General features: G+C 53.6%; 1 protein-coding gene across 1 annotated transcript; it reads right to left on the bottom strand.

Annotated features, from left to right (window-relative positions):
• Nucleotides 1-250: 250 nt before the first annotated feature.
• Nucleotides 251-22,301, bottom strand: MAST1 (microtubule associated serine/threonine kinase 1). The gene is made up of 26 exons (XM_061190335.1): nt 22,219-22,301; nt 20,470-20,558; nt 19,918-19,993; nt 17,843-17,921; nt 15,480-15,640; nt 15,286-15,361; nt 14,904-15,113; nt 13,113-13,214; nt 12,877-13,009; nt 12,730-12,797; nt 10,004-10,083; nt 9,706-9,914; nt 7,301-7,439; nt 7,053-7,185; nt 6,752-6,917; nt 6,546-6,647; nt 6,259-6,381; nt 5,625-5,734; nt 4,708-4,886; nt 4,381-4,628; nt 3,840-4,046; nt 3,416-3,645; nt 2,979-3,101; nt 2,717-2,853; nt 1,672-1,859; nt 251-1,571 (listed from the first exon to the last, which is right to left on the bottom strand). The coding sequence occupies exons 1-26, from the start codon at nt 22,299-22,301 to the stop codon at nt 334-336; spliced, it is 4,689 nt and encodes a 1,562-aa protein (XP_061046318.1). The 3' UTR covers nt 251-333.
• Between the last annotated feature and the right edge of the window lie 902 nt (nt 22,302-23,203).

The raw sequence follows: 23,203 nt of genomic DNA, 5'->3' as shown, positions 1-23,203 counted from the left end.
TGAGGCTGTTAATCTTTTCTTCAGGTGGGCACTGGGACTCAGAACAGCACTGCAGTTTGCTGAGGGTCTGGGGGCAGCTGGCACATAGGTGAGACACAAAGTGGGACCACAAGGAAGGGCCAACCAAGACTCACCTCCCCTCTTTATGGTAACCAGGACTGGAGTTCCACCCCTCAACAAGCACACAGGCAAGGGGGAGGAAACATGATGTCCTGCCTTGCTAGGGGAGGAGGGGCGAGCTCTAGAAAGCTCACGCAGCACGGACGCACTTTATTTATATGTGTACATATGTATACAGGCGGCTGTACAGCGCAGGGCCAGTGGCTCCCTCTGCTATGGGCCCGGGGGCATGGGGCAGGGCGCCCCTTTTTTGGTCGGGGCTGCTGGGGGCACAGCTTCAGCAGGGCACCGGGAAGTCAGCGCCACCTCAGGCTTGGTGGTGGGGACCAGGAGGGAAGCAGGTGGGGCTGGGGGCCCTGCACTGCTGGGTACATTCTTTGTTAGGGCTTGGGAGGGGGTCTGGGGCTCTGGGGAGAGCTTGGGAGAGGCAGGTTTGGAACGAGGCCCGCTCAGCGTGGTCCGCTCCTCCACCACCTCCAGCACCCAGCGCTCCCGGCCCCGCGGGGCCTCAGGTGCGGGAGGTGCCAGGGGTGCAGATTCCTGCAACCCCTTGGAGTCCACACTTGGGAGTTGCGGCACCTCAGCCTTGGCCCCAGGCCGCACAGGCTCTACGACAATGGGCACCGGGGGCGTGCCTGCTTCGCCGGAGCTGCTGCGCCGGCCCGTCTCGTGTTCCTGCACCGGGCTCAGCGCGGCCTTGGCCACGGCCCTGGCCGCCCCTCCCGCGCCGTCCTCTGTCTGCACGCTCTGGTGTCGCGTGCCGCTGGCGTCCCGCTCCAGGGTCCGGCCCCCGGGGGTCGTCCCGCGGGGCGGGGTGCAGGCCTCGGCGCCACCCGGGGACTCTTTCTCCTTACTCGAAGCCGGCAGCAGCGGGTCCGCACCCAGGCTCAGGGGCGACTCCTGGCGGCCCAGGCGGCGGACGGCGACCTGCCGGGGCGCGCCGGGACCCTCGACAGGGGGCGTCTCGCCGTCCGACTCGGCGAGGCTATGCAGCGCCAGCTCGCCGTGGAAGTCCTTGCGGAAATCCGGGTGGCCCACCTCGAGGCTGTGTTTGCGCAGCGCGCCCTTCTTGTCGGCGCCCAGCGAGGCTCCCAACTTCTCCGCCGACTGCACGCGTTTGAGGAGTGGCGAGCGCGGGGGCTCGGCACTCTTAGGGCGCGGGCGCACCACTGGCGGCGACGAGTGCAGCTTGGCCGGAAAGCTCTGCGTCGTGTGAGAGCTGCCCACCGTGTGGCCCGGCAGCGGCGGCGGCGACGCCTGTGTCGGGGACGGCGTGTGCGCTAGCGGCGACAGCGGGATGTTGCCGGCCGACTTGCAGCGCGCAGAGCGGTACTGGCGGTGCAGCTTCGGCGACAGGCCGTGCAGCGTGCTGGGCCGGATGTGGTGCGACGCCGACGACGCTGGCGAGTTGGGCGTGCTCGAGGCCGGCGAGCTGCTCTGGGACGAGGCGCCTGCGGACGGGCGAGAGAGGACGATGAGCGCCGCGGGCGCCGCCAGGGCACCGCCCCGCCACCGCGCGCAGCTCGGCCCCCGCGCAGGCTCAGGGCCTACCTAGGTAGGCGGAGTCAGGCGTGGAGCGGTAGCTGTGGGTGGGCGAGCGCGCCGGCAGTCCGTGCGTGGGCGAGCCCGGGAGGCTGTCGCTGGACGACAGCGAACGGTTCAACGACGACAGAGAGCGGCTAGTGTGCAGCAGGTTCGACTGCTTCGTTATCTTGCGGAAGAGGGAGCTACGCTTCTTGCTGGAGGACAAGGAGGGGACCACCTTCCCTAGACCAGACTCCAGAGCTCCCGGCTCCTCCCACTTCAGGACTTCAAGGTACCTCCTGGAACCACCCCCCCTTTCTGACCCCTCCCTCTTCAGCTACAACACAGTTCGAGACCAAAGAACTTCCTTTAGCTCCGTCCCACTTGGCTCCTCCCACCTCAGGTCTACCCATTCCTTTCTGACCACTCACAGTCCAAGCTGGAAACACCCATCAAAACAGAACCAACCTTTTCTTGCCCCGCCCACCTGTCTAGCCCCTCCCTCTCCAACTAAACCCACCTATCAGAGTGGGAAGAAATTCACTGGACTCAGCCAGGCTTCTCAAATCCCCACTCACTCCTCGTCCAGGTCAAACCCACTGATCAAAACAGAAAACTCTCCTGGCTCCACCCACCTCTCCTAGTTCCTCCTACATATAAGGGAAGAAATTATTTATACTGGCCTGGCATACTCATCCCAGATAGAAATCTCTTCTCCCGGCCCCTCTCAGTCGCCTAAATATAATACATCCAGCAAGGCAGAATCATCTCCTGGACGGCACCCTCTTAGTCCACATCTGCTGGCTCGGCTTTGCTCCCACAGTGCCTTTCCTTCAGCCTAGGAGCTTGGTACATCCTCCTTTCCTGACTCCTCCCGCTTTCCCAGCCCCTCCTTCTCTGTTGTCTTGGTTTTGCTCTTCACTTGGTGGCCCCGGCCACCTTTCCTGTGAATGTCCTTTCTCCTGTCCTCACCTATGCCTCTCCCACGTAAGCCCTGGCCATCGCTCATAAACTGGAGTGTTCCAGGGGCCTGCTGTTTATAGCCCCGCCCACTGCACTTGGCCCCACCCACCTCTCCTGGCCCTCCTTGGCAGAGGGCCGCTTGTTCCTCCGAGCCATTTTGGCCTTGTAGCTGCTGCGCCGCGCAGGGCCGATGCGGATGGAGGTATTTTCGAAGGGCGTGGTGGTCACGGCTACTTTGTTGCCACTCTGGGGGAAGAAAGGGGGAAAGTTCTCTGCTGGAAGCTGCTCTGGCAACTCCAACTTCCCGGGATCTCCCCCATCCTTCGCCCCACCCCCACCGCAAGACAGTTGGCTCTCTCCCATGGACTCACCTTAAGGATCAGCTCGACGACCTCAGGATGCACCATGCCATGCACAGGCTCCCCGTTCACGTGGGTGATGAGGTCCCCGGCACAGAGCCCTGCCTCCTGGGCTGGGCCCCCCTCCTCCACGTGCTGGGGATAGGGAACCCCACAGGAGCAGAATTAACAGGATTGGTAACAAGGAAAGCTCCCTAAGCTTATGTGCCAGACACCTAGCTCTGCAGGTACGGTAATCTTCATAACAGTTTATGAAATAACAATTATCCTCCCCAGTTTACAAATGAAGAAACTGAGAGTCAGAGAGGAAAAGTTACAGAGGAGGGTCACAGAGGAGTCTCATCCAGGTTGCCTGGTTCCAGAGTTTGAGCTGTCCCTCACCCCTGGGGGGGGGGTGTCTCTCTCCCCACCCCCACCGTAGAACACAGGCTCCACCCATGAGCGCTCACCCAGACAATGTGGTGTACACTGTAGACATCTGAGTCACCCATGTAGACGCGGATGGCACGCAGTGTGAAGCCATACTTCTTGCCCGAGCGTTGGATGGTGATGGGGGAGCGAAGCCCACTGACAGCTGGCGAGTAGTCCCGACTTGGTGAGGAGTCCCGTGAGGACGGGTTGGAGGAGAGAGATCGTGGGGACATGGGGCTGGCCAAGGGTGAGCTTCCATGGGGGTCCACTGCAGACACAGACCCATGGTCAGAGGTCAAAGCCAACAGGCACAGCTCTCCCTGTGTCTGCTCCTCCCTCCTCCCAAGTCAAAGTTCCAGAGCTCTCACTGGCCCATCCCAGAGCCAGTCACTGTGGACCAGGAAAATGCACCTGGCACCAATGGGGGCAGCCCCTCCCCTGCCAGGCGGGGCCCAGTGTCACCTGCAGGGATCATGACAGACAAGGCAGTGGCCGAGGCTGACTTGATGACTTTGCCCCCAGTTCGAGAAGGCCGCTTCTCTACCGCCGGGTCTCCTGACAGCTGCTGGTGCCGCGCCCGGCGCAGAACCAGGTCATTGGTGGCTCTCAGGCCTGATGGATCCCCGTCCTTCGAGGGTGGACAGAGGTCGCCTGGGCGTGGGCGGTCAGCTGCAACAGAGCAGGTGGGTTAGGGGTCACTCCAAGGTTATAAACTTCTTGCATGCTGTTCCCTCTGCCTGGAATGCTCTTCCCACTTCTCTCCCTTGCTGGATTGTGAATTTCATGGGAGCAGGTAACATGTGTCAGGAACAGCTCCTGACTCAGAAGAGTGCTCAAATACTTTTGTTGACTGACCATGGAATACGGGTCTTCCTCATGTTGATGAGAATCCCAGATTGGAGTGTGAAGAGTACACGAGAACTTGCATAAGCAGTACAGGCTCATTGAACGCTCATATATGGCCCTTGGGGAATTGGGGAAGGCGGCAGGAGGGGGCACTCACTGGCCTCCGGGTCCCCGGCGCTGGGGGTGCCATCCCCTTGAGCTGCCTCCTTGGGGGCCCGCGCATCCAGCGAGCCTGGGGGGTCGGAGCTGGGCCGGGGAGACCTGCGCAGCCGGGCCTCATCCTCGTCCTCTTGGGGGGCGCTGAAGCGGCTGGGCTCCAGCAGCGCCGAGAAACGGCGGCGCGCGCCCAACGGAGGACTGGCCTCCCCCTCCAGGAAGCTGGCCTCGGACGCCGAGAAGCGCTTGCTGCGCAAAGGGGGCGTGGTCAGAGGAGTTACTCCCCTTCGGGTCCAGCCCCCAAACCCAAAATCCTGCCCCTGCTCACATCTCCGGGGAGCCCCCTCTCCAGGTCTTCTCGCGCAGGGTCAGGCCACCTAGGCCTTCCCGCTTGCCGGCCACCTTCTCCTCTGGGCCCTTGGCGCTCGGCTCCCGCTTGTTGGTCCCCGCTGCTGCCACGGGGGTCTTGGGCTCGTGCTGCGACAGCTGCTCCATACTGCTATACACCTTCAAGGACGGATGAGTGGTGATGGAGGCAAGTCCAGCCCCCAGGTCCCGCCTTCCCTCGCGAACCAATCGAATTCCCGCTACTGGACCCGGCCAAACTACGCTCCGCCCCAGTAAAGCCGGGTGCCCCACCCCCCCCAATTCTGGGCCGACCCCGACCACCTACAGTTCTTCAGTTCTGGCCCCACCCCACAAAATTAGGCTCTGACCTATTCTAGACCCTGCCCTGCCCAAGCCCTAAAGAATCTGCTCTCCTTCCTGCCCCGCCTCTCGAGGCCCCGCCCAATTATGTGTGCCCTCGCCCAAGGCAGGTCCTGCACCCCCCCTACGTGCTGTTCCTCAAAGCGAGACATTGCCCAGCCTCGCCAAGGCCTGGCCCAGCCCCCACTGCTCATTCTCTCCATCCCCAGGCCCTGACCCCGCCCCGTCCAGATCTAGCCCCGCCCCACTGTGGATCCTCATTTCCACAACTGTCCAGGCTCCCGTTAGATTCCACTCAATGCCAAAGGTCGGTTCCAAGACCATGCTGCCTCCCCTCCCCCCCACCCCGCCCAAGCCTCATCACTCCCAGATCCTCACTGCCTCAGTAACTTATCTAGACTGAGACCTTGGGCCTGGACCCTGCTCCCCATAGCCTCCTCAGCCCCTGGCCACTTCAGGCCCACCTCCATCCCGTACTTAAACACAGGTCCCACCTCCCGACGGTCTCACCCCACCCCTATCCCCGCCTTGCCTCACCTTGCTGAAGCGCGGGGAGCAGGAGGAGAACTGGCGGATCTCCACAGGCTCCTCCTCCGTCGTGTCATCCTCGTCATAGGAGTTCACATGGTGATACCTGTCTGAGCGGGCTGGAGTGGAGGTGTGGGTCGTGACCGCGGGCATGGGTCCACTCCTCAAATCACACTCCCACGGGAGCCAGGTTCGGGTCCTGCAGGCCCGGCCACGTCCCTGCCCCTTTCTCGGATCAGATTTAGGTCCTGCCCCCTCGCTGGGTCCCTGTCCCACTCTCTGAGGCTTCGTCTAGCCCCGCCTCCACGGAGGCCACATCCCCAGATTGCACCGAAGGCGCTCTCCACCCTGGCTCCGCCTCCGCCAGCCCAGGCTCTTGCCTCGTTCCGCGTCCTAGCACCGCCTCGTAACCTAGGTCCAGTCCCAATTTTAGAACTTACTCCTGTCCAGGCCCCACCCCTACCCCAGCTTCCTTTCTTACCTTCTTCTCAGACTGAGCCCCGCCCCTATGCCAAGCCCCGCTCCCGTCACAACTTCAGCCCTCTCCTCTCGTCTAAGGGGCTAGTCTCCTACCCAGCTGGGTCCCAGCCCAGGCCATATGCAAGCGCTCCCTCAAAGGATCCCACACCCTGTGCCCGCTCACTGTCAAAGTAGCTGGTGTCATCCTCGGACTCCAGGTGGGGGATGAACTCGGCCTTCTGCCTCAGCAGCCCTGTCCAATCCAGGTCTCGAAAGAAACTGTGCTGCTTCACCTCAAAGGCACCGCCTGGGGAGGAAGGGGTGGAGGGTGTAGGGGAGAGAATTCTCGCGACAGCTATGGCCAGCCAAGCAGCCCAGCTCCCCACCCATTTTCCGGCCCAAGGACACAGCACTGGGAGCCCTGCTCCCGGACAACAGACCCCCCAGCTCAGATTCTCTGCGACCCCTTACCTGCCCCTAGCCGGCCCAAGGGGTTGGTCTGCAGGAGGCTGGATATCAGGTGCTGGGCATCCGTGGGCAGGGCCTCGTCCCCCTCGGGCCACAGGATGTCATCTGCAGAGCAAGGTGTAGGGCTGGGGTTCGCTTTTGGAGTCCATGAGGCCCTGGGCCAGCCCATGTTTCCGTGCCCCCTGCCTGCCCACCGCGGAGGCACGCACCACTGATGACCTGTCCAAAGAGCTCTTCAGGTGTGTCTCCAAAGAAGGGCACGCAGCCCACCAGGAACTCGTAGAGAATGATGCCCATGGCCCACCAGTCCACCGGTTTGCCATAGCCCTGGCGCAGGATGACCTCGGGTGCGATGTACTCTGGGGTCCCACACACCTGGGGGCAGGACGTCAGCCCACGCCCTGGCCACAGGAGGGGCCTCCCGGGGGAGCAGTGCCCCCGCCAGGCCCTGGGCCCCACAGTCCTGCCGGGTCACTCCACCCGAAGTGACCCCCACTCCCGCACACACACCTGTTTGTCCAGGAACTCCCGGGCGTCCTTCTCAATGTGGCCCTCATATAGGTTGGTGGTTAGGCTCATAAGCCCCATCTTGGAGAGGCCAAAATCCGTAAGCTTGATGTGCCCCATGGAGGTGATAAGGAGGCTGCAGAAACAAACTGAGGTCTTAGAGGTGAGGACCATCCACTTCACTCCTGGCCCTTCCATGCCAGGGCCTCCCGTGGGGCAGGGAAGGAGTGATGGGAAAGGTCAAGGCTCACTTGTCAGGCTTAAGGTCGCGGTGCACGATGCCATAGTTGTGCAAGTACTCGAGCGCCAGCACTGTCTCAGCGAAGTACATGCGGGCCATCTCCACAGGCAGCGCCCCAATGTTCTTCAGCAGGGTGGCGCAGTCCCCCCCTGGGGGTGAAGGAATAGGCCCACGTGAAGAGGGAGGTACCCCTGGCTCAGAGCTGAGCACTCAACATGCACCATAGTACCAAGTCCCCATCTCACATTGCCCCAATTTTATAACTAAGGAAAACTGAGGCTTAGATAGGGGTCTCCCTCTCCCCAGCTTGCACAGGGACTGCCCTCTACCAGGCTTCTCTTGTCCTCTTAGCCATTCTCCAATGTCAGTATAATCAGCTGATTTTACGCAGGAGGGGACTGAGACTCAGAGAGAGGTTGGATCATGCAGGGAGTTGATGGTGGAGGTAAGGTTTGGTTTGGGCCAAGGCTGCCTGCTTATTGACTGACTTTGGGCCCTTGATCTGGAGTCTCAACCTTGAGGGTCCGGGGCCTTAATATATAAATTACTTGCCCCCACCAGATTTACTGCAAGCAGCATTCATATTTTAGTCTCCCTCAGTGTCCATTTCTCCTTTTTCTTACAAGAGCCAGATTTCCTTCCAGGTTTAACAGCTGGGTCAGCATGTAACCCAAGTTGCGCCAATGACTTTTCCCTCTTTTTTCACAAAGGTTACTAGGTTCATAGAATGTAAACTGGAACCTGTTGGATAGTAACCTCACTATATCAGGACCTGTTTAAAGGGAAGTCCACAGAGCCAAAATATGGAGCGATTACTAATGACATGATTTGAGCACCTAGATACAGCCATTCCTGAAGGTGATATGGATTTTTTTCTATCACAAGTCAATAAATTTCTTTCTTTCCATTTTTTCTCTTGAGCCAGATTTATCTATGTCAGAAACTGATGAATCAGACTCTTGAAGCAGTGCCCTCTGCAGTGAAAGCATGGAGTCCTAACCACTGGACTGCCAGGGAATCTGAATTTGGCCACCAGATAATCCTGACACACACTTATGCAGAGAATAAAGTGCCCATGTGGCCATGGTCTTCTTGAGCCTTATATCCCTTGTTGCCATACTCACTATATGAAACAACCTTGTCTCTTTTGGCTTATTTTTCTTGTTTATTTTATGTTTATACAGACTTGAATGTTACCTACATGAAGGAAAAGTGTGTCTGTCTGGGTATCCACCAGCGCCCAGCACAGCATGTGGCATGAGGGAGATGATGAGGGGACACCTGTTGAGTGACTGAATGGTCAATTAAGGCTCAGAAGTGGCCCAGTTGTAGCCCTGTGAGATCATGTGTGTGTCCTAATAACCATAGTACATGTCTGTTTGGACGATAGATGGATTAATATTGGGGATGGATAGATACACAGATGAAAAACCTATACATTGGTGGTTGGATGATTGGATGGATGGTAAATGGACAGATAAACTGATGGATGAATTGTGGATGAATAGATGGATTTAAATAGCTAACTAGATAAAATGAGATAGCTGCTAGAATGGAGGTTTGGATGAATGAATAAAACTAAGAACAGTAAATGGATGGATGGAAAGAGGGATGGATAGCCGATGGATTAATAAATAGGTAAATAGGTATTGGTGGATAGATGGGTGGTAAGTAGTTAGGTGAATAAATAGATAGATGAATGAATGTCTAGATATAGAAAAAGATGGATCGATGGAAAATAGATGTACAATACAAGCAATGAACCCTAATATAAATTACGGACTTTAGTTAATAATTATGTATCAATATTTGTTCATCAATTGTAACCAATGTATCACACTAATACAAGATGTAAATAACAGGGGAAAATTGGGGGGAGAAGAGAGTATGTGGGAACTCTCAGTACTTTCCAGTCAATTTTTCTATAAACCTAAAACTGCTCTAAAAAATGAAGTCTATTAATTTTTAAAAATAGATGTAATATAATATTGTAAATCAACTATACTTGAATAAAATAAATAACAATGTAATGGATAAACAGAAATATGGATGGACAAACAGACGGATAATCAAATGGATGGATGGATGGAGAGATGGCACATAGATATATGGATAGAAAAACAGATGGATTAGCAAATGAATAGATGAAATGAAGGAAGGATGGATAATTGGATGGATGTATCTATATTGAGAGAAATGAAAATAAATCAGTGAAGAGAAATGAAGATAAATCAATACATGGCTGGATATAAATAAACAGATGGAATGGATGATCAGTGACTGGATGGATAAATGGTTGGATAAACATACAGGTGGGTAGTTAATTTGGTGACTGGGACTCAGGCAGGCCACCCCCAGCAGCCCTGACTAGCGAGCATCCCCTCATCTTCCCTGCAGCCCTGCAGGCAGCCACACCTTCCACATATTCCATGACCATGCAGAGGTGGCGCCGGGTCTCAAAGGAGCAGAACATGCCGACCACAAAGGGGTTCTCAGCAAAGGTGAGGATGTCGCGTTCCACAAAGGCCTGCTGGATCTGGTTGCGCAGGATCAGGTTCTGCTTGTTGATCTTCTTCATCGCGAAGCGCTGCCTCGTGTCCCGGTGCCGCACCAGGTAGACGGCGCTGCAGGGGGAGAGAGCGAGGACCGGCCATCACCTCCGAGACACCCGGCCTCCGCCACCCTCCCCCCGCCAGAGCCCCGGGTGGCTCACCCGTAGGCACCATTGCTTATGAGCTTGATGGTCTCAAAGTCATTCTCTCCAGGTGGTTTCTTAGCCTTGCTGCTTCGGCCCTGCAGGGGAAAGATGGAGACCACCCCAGCATCATCATGAGATTGGCACTCTTGTTATTCCACCTAATACATGGGGAAACTGAGGCACAGAGGCGGTGGGTGTGTCCTTCATCCAAGTGCCACAGTGAGGGAGTAACAAAGTCAAGACTTGAACCCAAGACTGGCTGACACTGAAGCCATATATTGATAACTAACTTCTCTCCATTAGGAAAGAAACCTACAAAATGGCTAGTCACTCTAATATATAAAGAGCTCTCAGACATCAACAAATTAACAATTGAAGAGAAAAAATAGGCAAGATATGTGAACTAGAGTTAGAGCTCTTAACCATGTGAAAAAATGTTAAACGTCACATATAATGACAAAAAGGCAAACTAAAACTACCCCAAGATACCATTTTTCACTCAGAAGATTGGCAAAAAAAATCCAAAAAGCTGACACTCTGTGGGCAAAGCTGTGGGGAAACAGATACTTTTATACCTTGCTGTTGGGAGTATAAATTGGTACAGCCCCCATGAAAGGTACTTGGGTGTATATCAGAATTACAAATGCATGTTCCCTTTAATCCAGCAATTTCACTTTTGAATTCATGCTACAGATATGCTTGCACATGTGAAAAATGACATATGTACTATCCTGCTCATTGCAAGACTGGAAACAATCCATACATAGGAAATTGGTTAAATAAACACATGAGGGGATATAATCTAAAGGAATATTGTACCGCTGTTTTGTTTTGTTTTGTTTTGTTTTGTTTTTGGCTGCATTGCGCTGCATGCAGGATCTTAGTTCCCCGACCAGGGATCGAACCTGTGCCCCCTGCAGTAGAAGCATGGAGTCTTAACCACTGGACCTCCAGGGAAGTCCTGTACATTTTAAAAATGAGGAATATCCCTGTACACTTATTAGAAAGTTCTCCAGAGTATTTTGTTAAATGGGGAGGGGGACAAGGAACAATATTACTGTATGCTTTTGTGTAAAAAAGGGGACAAAATATAATCATATTTGAGGTAATAGGGATATGGGGGACAAGAGTGGGTATAAGATTTTTCACTGTATGCCTTTTTTAAAAGTAATATTTATTTTTCTTAGGGACAAGAGATTTATTACATAAATATTTCACAAAAAGATGTATGAGATATAAAAATATTGAACTCTACACTCCTAAAAATGTAGCCCAAAAGAGTCTGACACAAACATTGACAGAATTACAAAGAGAAATTACTCAAAACAAGAATTTAACACATGGCTCTCAGAAACTTATCAGATCAATCTGGCAAAAAAAAGATGAATAGGAAGATGGAAGATTTGAATCACTCAATTCACAAGTTTGATTGAATGGAATTACATAGGATCCTACAAACAACAATTAAAGATAAATACCTTTTTAGAGTTTTAGACTTTTGAGTGATGTCATTCCATTACCTATTCAAAAAATTAAACAAATGGCATGTATAATGAGATTAAAAATATATATATATATACACATATATATATATATGACAGATGTGTGTGTATGTACGTGTGAATTCTTAGACACAATTTGAAACAAAGGTCACAAATCCAAATGCCTTCAGGGGCCAGGCATACCAGGTGAGAGCCATGGGTGACTGGGGTGTAAATACCCCATATCATAGGCCAGCCCCCACTCAATGCCAGCTGGTTCCATCACAGTATTGTCAGAACTTCTAATTTTTCAAAAAAGGCACAAACCCAGATTCTAATTTTAATCTTCTGATTTCTATATTTTGTTTCACATTTTTGAAAACACTAGGCAGCTCAGAGGAAACACATGCATGACCATTATGGTGGGCAATCTCCACCAGATATGTGGAACATCTACCAAGTGTGGTTGGCCTGGGGGGTGGAATTATAGTAATTTTTACTATGCTGAGCTGTTAACACACAGAGACACTCAACCCACTCAAAACTCCATGCAGTGTTCCTCAAGAAATTACAAATAGAATTACCATGTGACCCAGCAATTCCACTCCTAGGTATGCACCTAAAAGAACTGAAACAGTTGTTCCAACAAATACTTGTACACAAATGTTCATAGCAGCACTATTCACACAATAGCTAAAAGATGGAAACAACCTAAATGTCCATTGATGAATGATGGAGAAACCAAATGTGGCATATTTTATTCAGCCATGAAAAGGAATGAAGTACTGATTTATGCTACAGCATGGATAAGCCTTGAAAACATTATGCCAGACACCAAAGGCCACAGAGTGAATGATTCCATTTATATGAAATATCCAGAATCAGCAAAGCCATTGAGACAGAAAGATCTAGAAAGCAGATCAGTGGTTGCCAGGGGCTGTGGGGGAGGGAGGATGGGGAGGAACTGCATAATGGGTACAAGGTTTCCTTTTGGGATGATGAAAATGTTCAGGAACTAGACAGAGGTAATGGCCACACAACATTGTGAATGTAGTAAATAACAATGTTATGTGTATTTTACCATGAAAAGAAAGAAGCCTATGGAGGAAGAGCTATTATTAACCCATTTTAGAGTTGGGGAAACTGAGGCTCAGAGTGGGGACCAAGAGGTCCACCCACCCTGAGGACAAAGAGCCAGGAGGTGAGCCCCGACCAGTCGGGCCAGACCAGAGTGTTGCCTGCTGGGCCACCTGGCCTTACCTCAGAGAGGTCGTCCTGCTCAGGTGTGTTAGAGCCGCCACTGTCCTGTTCCTCCAGGTGTACCACATCTAGGAAGGGAATGAGAGTGAGTGGAGACTGGGGTCCCAGCTGGTTCACCCACAGTCCCCTGCACCCAGCAGCCAGCACCTGGAAAGGGGTCACGGGTGAGGCCCAGCTGGCGGATGATGTAGCGGGGGATGTCCGTCTTGACAAGGTGGCCCTCCTTCGCATGGCCCTCGGCTGCCTCCAGCAAGTGGTAGAACTCCTCGGGGTTGAATTCCTGAGGCAAGGCAGGGTGCGCTCAGGGTGAACTCCAAGGTGTCCCAGCCAACCCCTCCCCTGTCCCCCACCAACTGCCCCCCGCCCATGTCCAGCCCCCTTACCAGGCACTCCAGCAGCCTCGCTGGGCGTGAAATGATAATGAGCAGCTTCTTCACCAGTTGAGTGACAAAGGCCACCTCCAAGCTCTCGGAACGTTCATAGGCCTGGGATGCAGGGCATAGTGGGGGTGTGGTTCACAGGTGCCTTTCCTGAGCCAGGCTTCTCTCCCATCCCCACAGGAATTGACAATACTGCTGCTGTTGTCCCATTTTACAGATGAGTAAACTGAGGCCCAGGCCACATGGTAAAAATAATCATTATTGTTATAGCAAACATGGTCCTAAAACCTTCATTCACTCAATTCATCTTCAAAACAGCTCTATAATCCAGGCCTAGTTAAAAATCCCTCTGCCTGGCATGCTCTCTCCTCAGATCCTTGCATGGCTTCCTACTTCTCCTCCTTTAGGTCTTTGCTCAGTTGTCAACTCCTCATGGGGGCCTGCCTTGACCCCTCCAATCCAAAATGACACCCCACTACCTGGTAGGACTCTCAATCGCCATTACTCTACTCTCCTGTTCCTGTTTTCTATCAAACAGGCCACATATTAATTTATCTATCATGCCCATCAAAGTCAAGACTATGGTGAGGCAAATGAGGCAGTCACCTTGGACACCAAAAACCTCAGTCTTCAAGATAACTAATATTTTAATGCACTATTTGAAAAATCAAGATTAATGCAGAAAAAAATGACAAGCAAAATTTATTTATTTAGTTTTTGGCCGCGAGGCTTGTGGGATCTTGACCAGGGATTGAACCTGGGCCCTGGCAGTGAAAGCGCCGAGTCCTAACCACTGGACCGCCAGGGAATTCCCAGAAAAATTTAAATAAGGACAGGATCCCAGAGGGCTGGGCCAAACCATACTGGAGCTTGAATCAAAAGGAAATGTGTGGGACCATCTCTACATTTTTTTATGTTTTTCAAATGATTAATGATTTTAATGAAAACAGTATTGTTGATTAGTTCGTTTCCATTAAAACCAGGAAAGTTAAATTATAACAAATTTTGGTTTAATTATAAATAAAATATTTAAACTTAATGTTAAGTTTTAACATACCTTTTTTTTTCAACTTTTTCAATAATTAATGTTCTGAAGGGGGAAAAAAATCACCTGCCTCATCCTAGTCTCAGTCCTGATGCCATCTGAGGAGGTAGCATTTGAGTAAAGACCTGAAGGAGGTGAAGGATGTTAAATTCCTGCTTCCTGTTTGGGGGGTTGGGAGGGATAAATTGGGAGATTGGGAGTGACATATACACACTATTATATGTATAAAATAGATAACTAATAAGAACCTGCTGTATAGCACAGGGAACTCTACTCAGTACTCTGTAATGACGTATATGGGAATAGAATCTAAAAAAAGAGTGGATATACGTATATGTATGACTGATTCGCTGTGCTGTACAGCAGAAACTAGCACAACGTTGAAAATCAATTGTACTCCAATAAAATTAATTAAAACAGTGAAAAAAATAAAAGAAACTTTTAAATTGTTACTGTCAATATCACCAAATTATGTGAAAATCTTGGTTATAACAGTATAGTGATTTTGATGAAATAAAGGCAAAAGGTGCATTTTGTGAAATATATATGTATATATATAAATTCCTGCTTCCTCCATCCAACCTAGAGCAGGGCTTTAGTCTTTCTCCTCCACCCTTCAATCCACACTAGCCCCTTGGCACGTGGTAGGCGCCCCCTGAATGGATGTGGGGTGAAGGAAAGTATGGGGCCATTGAGCCTGATTTGGGGGTTCAGAGCCTGAGGTGTAGCCGGCCTCCTGGTGCACTCACGTCCTGCAGCAGCTTCTCCAGGTTTTCCTGCAATTCGTAGAAGTATACGGTGGTGATGAGGCCGTCGCGGGACTTGGTCAGGCAGTCCCGGGCCAGCTCGATGATCTGGTGGTGAATGAAGCTGAGCACGCCATCGGCCAGCGGCAGCACGCTGTCAGGTTCGTAGGCGCGGGCGAAGTCGCGCAGCTTCTCTTCCATCTGCGCGGTGGCCTGCGGAAGGGACGGAGGCAGGGCGGGGAAGCCGGCGCGGGGCTCAGCCCGGAGGCAGTGGTTGCCAAAGCCTGCACGGCGCAGCGCCGGCCACCAGGGGGCGCGCGGAGCTAAGGCGAGCCAGGGCTCCGGCCGCCCCGCTTCCCTGCAGCCGCCCCCTGCCCCGCCTCACCTTCGGGAACCTCTCCTTGTAGACATGGTTCATCATCACGATCTCGTTGTCGTAGGAGGAGGGGGAGCGCCCGGGGCTGCGGAGAGAGAAGTCCATCGCGTCCAGCCACCTACCTCCAAAACTGCAGACAGGCGTCTCGCAGGGCATGAGCCCCAGACCCACCAGCTTGGACGGGGAGGGGGATGCAGGCCCACCTGAGGCTCCGCGAGCGAGGCCGCACCGCAGGGGAGCGGCGGCCACCATCCTCATCCGTGATGCTCTCGGTGCTGCCGAAGTGTTTGGAGAGGAAGTGGAGCTCGTCCACGGTGGGCTGGTAGGGCAGCTGGTGCAGGCGCTCCTGGGAGGAGCAGGAAGACTGGGGGGAGGAGCGGGGCCGGGGTCAGAGCCACCACGGTTCCCCCACAGCTCGGGACCCTGGTCTGGGACCCCCGCGACTGGCGGGCCACTGAGCAAGGCCAGAGTCTGGACCTGGCTTATGATCCTTGGATCCCAAGGCTCAGCTTGGGATTCCTGGCAACAGAGGGGGGCGGGGGGGCAGGGACAGACACAGATGAGAACAGTGACACAGACATGAATGTGGCCCGAGGGAGCCTGTGAAAACCTGAGTCAAGTCTCATGCCTCCTCTGTTCAGAACTCTCCACGGCTCCCACCGTACTCATGGTGAATGCCTAAGTCCTCCCCACAGCCCACAAGGTCTTGCAAGATCTGATCCTGTCTCCTTGCCATCACTTCCTCCCACTCTCCCCCTCACCTGCTCTGCTTCAGCTGCACAGGCCTTCTTGATGGTCCTTGAACAAACCAGGCACACTAGGGCCTCAGGGCCTTTGCACTGACTGTTCTCTCTGTCTGTCACACATCTACTATGGATCACTTCTCCTTCAAGTCTTTGCTTTAAAGTCACCCTTCGGGAGGCCTCCTCTGACCACACGCATCATTCCCTCTCCTTGCCCCAACTCGTTTCTTCTTGCTGACTTCTTATCTCCTTACTTACTACTGTACATCTTTATGACTTATTTATTATTGCTGTCTGCTCCTCCAGGGCAGGGATTTGGTTCTGTTTGGCCCCAGTCAGGGCCTGGCATGCAGTTGGGGCAAACACAGACCCACAGACATCAGTGGAGAAACACAAGGACAGCCACCTGATTCTGCAGGCAGAATGATCTTTTTCAACATGATATCACTCACTTCCTTGCTTAAAACTCCCTATCCCATCATTATCTATTAATCTTTTCAGTGCACATAATCTATGACCTACAGAATCAGTAGGTCAGACTGAAATTTTTTTTTTAAACTAGAAGGGTGTAGAACATTCTTTTTTTTTAAATAATTTTTTTAATTTTTATTTATTATTTATGGCTGTGTTGGGTCTTCGTTTCTGTGCGAGGGCTTTCTCTAGTTGTGGCAAGCGGGGGCCACTCTTCATCGCGGTGCGCGGGCCTCTCACTATCGCGGCCTCTCTTGTTGCGGAGCACAGGCTCCAGACGCGCAGGCTCAGTAATTGCGGCTCACGGGCCTAGTCGCTCCGCGGCATGTGGGATCTTCCCAGACCAGGGCACGAACCCGTGTCCCCTGCATTGGCAGGCAGATTCTCAACCACTGCGCCACCAGGGAAGCCCCAGACTGAAATTTTAATTTAATTTAATATAAAGCAAAACAGCCTTTCTATGGCTTTCCACTGCATTTAGAATAAAATCCACCTCACGATCCTGGCCAAGAAGTCCCAGCATGATGAGGGCTGCTGCCTGCCTCACCTCCATCCCTCCACTTCCAACCCAAAGTTCCAGCCACACAAGGCTATTTTCACCTTTCTAAATGTGAAATTTCTCTGTTGCCTCTGGGAGTTTGCACATGCTGCTCCCCTTTCCTGAAACACTCTTCCCTCCCTTCTTCCACCTGCCAAACTCCTGTTGATCCTTTGTCTTGGCTCAATGCCACCTCTTCCAGGAAACCTTCTTTGACCCTCCCTCCAGCTCAGTCAGGTGCCTCCCCTCTGCTGTCATCACCTTGCCTATGCTACCCCCATCACAGCTCTGACCACCCCAGCACCCCAAGTTATAAATGCCTTCTTACTGATCTGTCTCCTCCCATGAGGGCTTTGTGAATCCTTGGGCCCTGGCCCAGCTTGTAGAGCCCCACACACATGACAGTCATGTGATAAATGTCTGCTGAACATCATACCAATGTATGGATAAGCGAACCAGAGAGACAGGTAGAAAAGGGGGCAGATGGAGAGACAGACTTTGGGTACTGCAGTGGGGGAGCAAATGGGCTCTGGGTGAAAGGGGTGTGCCCTGACCCTGGCCAGTTGCAGACACTTGGGCAGTTGGCTTAACACATGAGCCTTAATGTCATTATCTGTAAAATAATTCCGAGGTAAGTAGGACCCCCAAGAAGATATGTTGAAGATGGAGAACAGGAACTTGGAGGGGACTTGTAACTCACTAAGAGATGGACAGATGACACCCTTGGAGAACAAAAGAAACCCAAACTCTCACTTAGGCCAGTCCAGCCGGCCCCCCGCGGCTCCCACCCACCGGTCCCGCCTGCCACACTCACCGAGACGGTGGAGCTGGGTGTGTTGGTGCCATAGCCAGACGAAGGGAGTGAAGCCAGAGACCAACGGCGTCCGTCCGCCCTGGAACCCAGCCGACATGCTCAGAGGCCACCAGGCCCCACCAGACAGCCCCATTCCTCAGGGTGTGAGAGAAACCACTGGCCATGGCCAGAGCAGGAGGTGGGGGAATACATCTGCACTCTGAGATTCCTGAAGTCCCTCAGAGTCAAGGAGGTAAAGAGGAAGTCTTCCAGCCAGGCACCCGGGACCTGGAGCAAAGATCAGTCTCCTCTGCTCCTTCCCATTATGCTTCTCTCCTGTCACCCTCATGCCAAACAAGCCCCCAAAGTGAAAAGCCCACTCAAGGAAGTCATTCCAGAGGGACCCCAAAAGATGACTGCTAGAGGACCCCCCCATGAGAAAATTCTCAGAGGAAGATCACTTGGGTCTTTTCAGAGAAGAAATGTTCTTTCCTCATACATACACACACACACACACACACACACACACACACACACATGCTCCCATAGACACAATCACTCTCATGGCTATATGCATTAGTATTACTGTTACTGGTACGGTTGAGTTCACACACTGAAAGTCACACACATTCACACCACGTGACTCTTCAACACAGACACTCACATGCATTCACTGTTCCATACATGGACCCAAATATCACATGTTTCCAGGCTAACACACAATCATACATGAAAAAAGAGACGTACACTCACATATAGACACATATACTTACAGAGACCTGGTACTCACACTCTGACATACACACACACTCCCCCACACACTCTAGACTTTCACATTCACGTGACACACATTGAAGACACCCTCACGCACTCAGTCACACATTCAAACTCTCAGAGAGCCACACACTCATTCACACTCCCACACAAATTACACATTCACATGGAGATACACATGGAGGTACATGTTTCCTCAGCTATTCACACACACATTTACAACCCTATAAGTACACAGTCACACACGTTCACTCTCACACGCTGATACACACCCATGGATACAAGAACAGGCATGGGCTGCCTCCCATATTCACAGCCTCACAAACTCACACACATCCACATCAGCACACAGATTGCACACTCACATGTACACACACTCCCATGCACTGGACTCCTCTCTCCAGGCAGTGACCTCGCTCAGCTCACCTGCTTCCCAGCTCACCCTCCATGTAGGTAACCACATCCGGCCCAATCTTGGAGCTCTTCTGGCTCCCTATTGCCCTCAGCTGAATTCCACGGTCGAAGGGAATCCCCACTCTTCCAAGGGAGCCGTCTTCTGTCCCCACAGTCTCCTGTGACTCCCACCCCACAGCTTTCACCAGCCTTTGCGGTGATCTGCGTTGCCTCCCCAACTCAACTCCAAGGATAGAGAAGGGATGTGGTTCACCCCATATCCCAGCTCCCAGAACACAGCCGTTGTTCAGACAACGTTTTTAGAATGAATAAAGTTCAAAGAAAAAGAGACCCGCCCAAACACCCTGGTGACTCCTCGAAGATTCCCCCTCAAAATTCAAAGAATCTCTCTTCCTCCCCCAATCTTGACAAAGCCCCCCAGAAAATTCATCTTAGGGACACTCCAGAAACCCAGAGACCCCCGTAGGGAAACCTGAGATTTCTCCTCTTGGGCCCTCGAGAAATAGCCCTAGGGGCCCTCCCCCACGTCATGGACCAAGTCCTTCGATGGGCATCAAGCAGCCTGCGCTTGCGCACTTCCCCCCTGCTTCCCTGTCCTGTTGCTATGGAAACGCCTGGCCTGGAGAGCAAGGCTTGGGAGACTAAGACCCAGGTCCTATAGCGCAAGCGCTTTCGCTCCGCGGCAAAGGAAGCCCCGCCCCTTCCCTGGTTCTGAATTGGTGGTTGGCCCCGCCTTCTTATAGGTCCCGCCCCTAAGGCTGGGTGCCTGTTCCCGCCAGGACGTTGGGGCACTCTGCGGGTCCCTCAGGCCTGACTCAGGTGCAATTAGAAGGGGAACAGATGGTGGCCCAGACGGTGGGTAGGGAGGGTATGGCCAGGGTTCTGGGGCCCTGGGGAGAGGGACTCACCTTCGGGAGGAGGCGAAGGAGAAATGGGCGGGGGTGTTGGGGGAGAAGTTACGGGGGCTGTCCAGGGGACTGCTACCTGTGGCGGAAAGAGAGGGATCTTCAGGCTTGGGATGGAAGGCAATCCCATCAAACCTCCTGATCCTCAAAGCGGGTTCCAAATAGCAGCTTGCCCCCTCTTTAGTCTAATCCCACCCATGTATGGGTGGACCGCTCCCCTTAGCTGTGGCCCTGCCTCTCAAAATGTTTTGGCTACCGAGTCAGCCTAGCCCCTCTCCAGGCCGATTCCGTCTTTTTCGGGGTGGCCCCGCCCCTTAGGTATGGCTCCTCCTTTCTGCTCCATCCCCTTTCCAATCAAGCTCCTCCTGGGCCTCCGCCCACAAATGCCCGTCCCCCTGCGGACAGGCCAAGCCAACACAAGGATGGCTCCGCCCCTTGTCCAATCCGGGTCCTCTCCGTCTAGACTCTGGACCACCCCTCCTGTGGCATGGACACACCCCTCGCCTGTGACCACGCCTCCTCTAGTCTGGCCCACAAACCCACCACCTGTCTCACCCAGGTGTCCAGGCAGTGGGGAGTGGGGTCGCGGCAGCGTGGGCGAAGTGCTGGTCAGGATGAGGCTTTTCCGGTTACTGGTGCGGCAGCTGCGGGGAAGGCGAGGCAAGGGGCCGGACCCGGCCGTAGCCCAGTGAGTTTGTGGACCCAACCCGCGGCCCTCCCATCTCAGATCCCCACCTGTCTCCCAACTGTATGTGCTTGGATGTGCTCCCAAAGGACTGCTCAGAGGAGGAGGCAGTAGAGGCCTCGGTAGGACTGTGTATGGGATGCGTATGTGTTGTGTATGTGCAAGACTCCTGGTGTGGATCATGTGTGACCATGTATGCCACAGTGTATCAGTCACGGGGTGATAGTCATGTCCACGTGATACCAATGGAGATACTGAGTGTCTGTGTGTCTTTGGGTCCTTGCGTGACGTTCTCTGTGTATATCCAGGTGTGGCACCCCGTGTGTGAATTCAGCCCTGGGAGCATCCTAGTGTGACATCATGTGTGACAGTCCTTGGGTTTATCTTGTGTGACATGACCTGTGGCTTTGTGTGTCTATATGACACAGTGTAATGCCACTTGTCCATGACTAGATGTGCCACTGTGTGCTGTAAAGTGTGCGTGATGCATGATTTCTGCTACGTGTCTGTCTTTGTGTAGCAATCTGAGTCTGTATGAGATACTGTCCTTGTGTCTGAGTGTGACATTCACCATGTGTGTTCCCGTGTGGCATCTACTGTGTGTGAGTTTAACACCCTGTGACGCTGGGCACGTCTGAGCATACCACTGTGTGTGACATGGATGAAAACGAGTGAAAACGTGTGATATTGTGTGTGTCTTCGACTCTGCAAGATTCTATGTCTGTTATTCTATCATCCGTGTGACACAGCATATGACATGCTTAGGTGATATCGTATATTGTGACATTGCACGGATGTCATTGCCACACATGTGTCTGTGTGCATCTCAGATGGCACAATTGTGTGTGTGGATCACCAGGCATGTGACATCTTACTGAGTGTACACTACACTGTGCCTGTGGGCTTACTTGTCTGTGTGATGATGCGAGTGCCCTTGTGTGTCTGTGCGTGCCTCTGACCTATGGCCACCATATGGCTGGGTACGCGTGGCAACTCCCGGGTGTATCTGGGACACTAGGGCTGTTGTATGTGTATGTGTGTGTGACACCATGTCCTGCGTGACGCTGTGTGTCACTATTTTTCGTATGAGGCTGTGTTCTTTGGGGGGCGGTTGTGCTATGATAAAAGCCCCCCCTTTCATTCTGCCCCTCAGGATCCCAGCTTCCAAAGAGGGACCCTCCAGCCCCTCCATTCTCTTCGCACACACCCCCCTCCCCGGCTCAGTGACTGAGCATATTCGCGCGGCCAGAGCACGCGGCATGGGGGTGGGGGGAGGCCAGGCTGCGGCTATTGTTCTGAGGGTGCAAAGCCCCCCACCCTCCCCTTCTTCCCCTACCCTCACCGGGCTGCCGGAGCCCACAGCGCCATCAGACAAAGGCGCCTCAATCCCCCACCAGGCGCAGCCCCCTCCCCCCGCGGCGGTCCTTTCTAGCGTGCAGTCTCCCCAGCCTCAGCCCACACTGCCCCCCATTCAGCCCCATCCCTGGCAGGAAGGCGCAAGCGAGCACCTCTGGCGCAGCTGGACCGGGTGCAGCATCCCGGGCCCCGCCCTGCAGCAGCAGCCGGAGGGCGGCTTTGGGGGAAGGGCCAGGTCAGGGTCTGAGGGATCGGGGGTCTACCTCTTGGTGCGACGGAACATACTGCCGCCAGGGAAGGAGGGCATCGAGAAATTGGAAAGCGCGGTCCAGAGAGAGTCAGACATGACCCGGCGGCGGCGACATGGTGGCAGGTGCGGCAGCGGCGGCGGCGCGGGGAGCAAACGCGCGGGGCGGAGGCTGGAGCCGCAGCGGGCAGGGTAGGGCGGGGGAGGGGAAGGCCTGCGGCTGCCGCCCGCCAGGAGGGGGCGCTGCAGTGCACCAGCGCGCCTGGCCCCGCCCGCGCGCGCGCCTGGCGCCCCCACCCGGGCCGGAGAAGGGGCGGCCAGCCCCGCGCATTTCTCCCCAGGGCTCACCTGCTGCTTTTCCGGGGCAGGGGCAAATCTTTCTGGAAGGCAAAGGAGCAAAAGGATAGAGGTCAGCGGGGACCAGCAGCCACTGCCCAAAAGCCCTGTCAGCCCCCTGGAGGGGTAGAGGTGGGATGGGACAGGTCCTTCATCAGCATAGTCACCTGCGCCCTTGGCCATGAGGTGAGGGCTAGGCTCCTAGGGGAAAAGGGTACCAGGGTGATTCCTCTCCCGACCCCCAGAGAACAGCAGAGGGCCCCCTATAGGACTCCTGAGCTGGCGTCTCAGTATGTGTTTGTGCAAATGAAAACATCCAGGAGTCGTTATTTGAAAAATATTTCTTGAGCACCTACTGTATGACAGGCCCCGTGCTAGGCACTGGGGACACAGCAGTGAATGAGACAAAAACCCTGCCCTTTTGGGACTAGCATTTAAAGGAAGGACGTAGACAACCAAGATTAATGTAGAAGTGAACGAAATAATTTTAGACAGAAATAAATGTTATGAATAAAATTAAGCAAGGTGATGTGATGGAAAATGGCTAGGAGGGGGACACGATAGTTACAGAGGGCTGCTCTGTGGAGATGATTTTTAGGTTTGTTGCTGAAAAATAAAAGTCAGCCATGGGAGGCTCTGTGGAGAGAGCATTCCAGGTAGAGGGA

This window comes from Eubalaena glacialis, chromosome 4 (assembly GCF_028564815.1).
Source record: "Eubalaena glacialis isolate mEubGla1 chromosome 4, mEubGla1.1.hap2.+ XY, whole genome shotgun sequence".
Lineage (NCBI taxonomy): Eukaryota > Metazoa > Chordata > Mammalia > Artiodactyla > Balaenidae > Eubalaena > Eubalaena glacialis.
Note: the sequence above shows the minus strand (reverse complement) of the source record. Positions and strands in the feature narration are given on the sequence as shown.

Excerpts from the sequence above, each read along its gene's own strand:
- MAST1 (XM_061190335.1), bottom strand. The coding sequence starts at position 22,301 with ATGTCTGACTCTCTCTGGACCGCGCTTTCCAATTTCTCGATGCCCTCC. Across the intron at positions 10,084-12,729 it reads AGCAGGACGACCTCTCTGAG|GGCCGAAGCAGCAAGGCTAA; the intron begins GTAAGGCCAGGT and ends TTTCCCCTGCAG. Across the intron at positions 9,915-10,003 it reads ATAAGCAATGGTGCCTACGG|CGCCGTCTACCTGGTGCGGC; the intron begins GTGAGCCACCCG and ends CTCCCCCTGCAG.